This window comes from Bison bison, unplaced genomic scaffold, assembly GCF_000754665.1.
Source record: "Bison bison bison isolate TAMUID 2011002044 unplaced genomic scaffold, Bison_UMD1.0 scf7180017864484, whole genome shotgun sequence".
Taxonomy (NCBI): domain Eukaryota; kingdom Metazoa; phylum Chordata; class Mammalia; order Artiodactyla; family Bovidae; genus Bison; species Bison bison.
In genome coordinates this window covers 5,628,219-5,629,566 of record NW_011495044.1, presented here as the reverse complement: position 1 = coordinate 5,629,566, position 1,348 = coordinate 5,628,219, and the positions used below count along the sequence as shown (strand labels likewise).

Sequence of the window (1,348 nt, the reverse complement as noted above, 5' to 3'; positions counted from 1 at the left end):
AAATTTGTACTGTTTAGGAAAATCCCAGAGATACGGTTAGGCAGACAGATCCCAGCAGGTATGACCATTACATATATATAAATACACACACACACACACACACACACATATATATACACAGTTATAGAATAGATTTAGCCTTCTTTCTTTTTTTTTTGATTTAGCCTTTTTTCGATCACATCACTTTGACCATCTCTTGAAAGCACTGAAACTGCTTGCCGGTAATAGACTTTCAAATACAGTTTCTGAAAACAGAACGCTCCAGTTTTCTATTTATCTTTCCAGAATATCAAAAGTATTTTATAGCTGGCACCGCTTCAAAGAATTCAGATAGACTTGAGGAAGCACCTGGGCTGCCAGGTCAAACAAGGGGCCCGGCAAATCAGCTGTCAGCTCAAGTTCTTAACACTCTGACACTATTCTTGGATGATTCAAACCAGGGGCGTGTTTTCTGTTGGTTTTTAACTATTTTGAGTAACATACCCCTTTGATGAGCTGATAAAGATACGGGTCATTGATACATACACATACACACACACGCAATTCTGCATACAATTTTATGGGGTTGATGGACTTCCATAAAGTCCATCCTCAGATTCTGGGTTTCGTTTAAGTGAAGGCTTTCCTGGACTGGGGGTGGGAGGGCAATGTCCTTGTAGAACTTTTAGTATAACCGTCTCTCTTATCACTGGGTCTGGAGCGGCTTGGATGGAATGAGGTAACCGGACCGGAAGACACAGACCCCCATACCTTCTGGACAGGCCCCCTCCAGGCTCTCCCTTCCCCCAATTCCCATTCGCGCAGGTGCGAAAACCTAAGGGGCCACCCCGGCGCTTTGGCTCTGGAAGGTTGGGGGAGGATGGGACCCTGGGAGCGGTAGAGGCGGAGGTGGGGGCCTTCCCGAGGTTGCTTGGTGACCAAACTCTCCGCCCAGATCGTTCCATTTCCTCAGTAGGGGGCGCCGCGGGCCAGAACGTGGCTGACGGGCCTCCCAGAGCGGCCCTCTTCCGGCTTCCCCCCCTCCGCTGGGTGGTGGCGCAGGCCCATGACGTCACAGGAGGCGGGGCCAGCGCTGCTGCCGGGTGCTGGAGGCGCCATTGGCGCCGGCTTGGCTTGCGAGCTCCGCTGAGGAGCGGGAGGTTGGGCCTCACTTACAACCGCGTCGGCTCCTGGTCCCTGGTCTTTCAGCGGCATGGCGTGCGGGGCGACATTGAAGCGGCCCATGGAGTTCGAGGCGGCGCTGCTGAGCCCTGGCTCTCCGAAGCGACGGGGCTGCGCCCCTCTGTCCGGCCCCACTCCGGGCCTCAGGCCCCCGGACGCCGAACCGCCGCCGCTGCTTCAGACGCAG

General features: G+C 53.9%; 1 protein-coding gene across 1 annotated transcript in view; it reads left to right on the top strand.

Annotated features, from left to right (window-relative positions):
* Positions 1-1,059: 1,059 nt before the first annotated feature.
* The window catches only part of AKIRIN1 (akirin 1), a 9,112-nt gene continuing 8,823 nt past the window's right edge, over positions 1,060-1,348 (top strand). The window contains exon 1 of the mRNA XM_010862817.1: positions 1,060-1,348. Coding sequence (XP_010861119.1) covers positions 1,193-1,348 — 156 coding nt within the window. The 5' untranslated portion in view covers positions 1,060-1,192.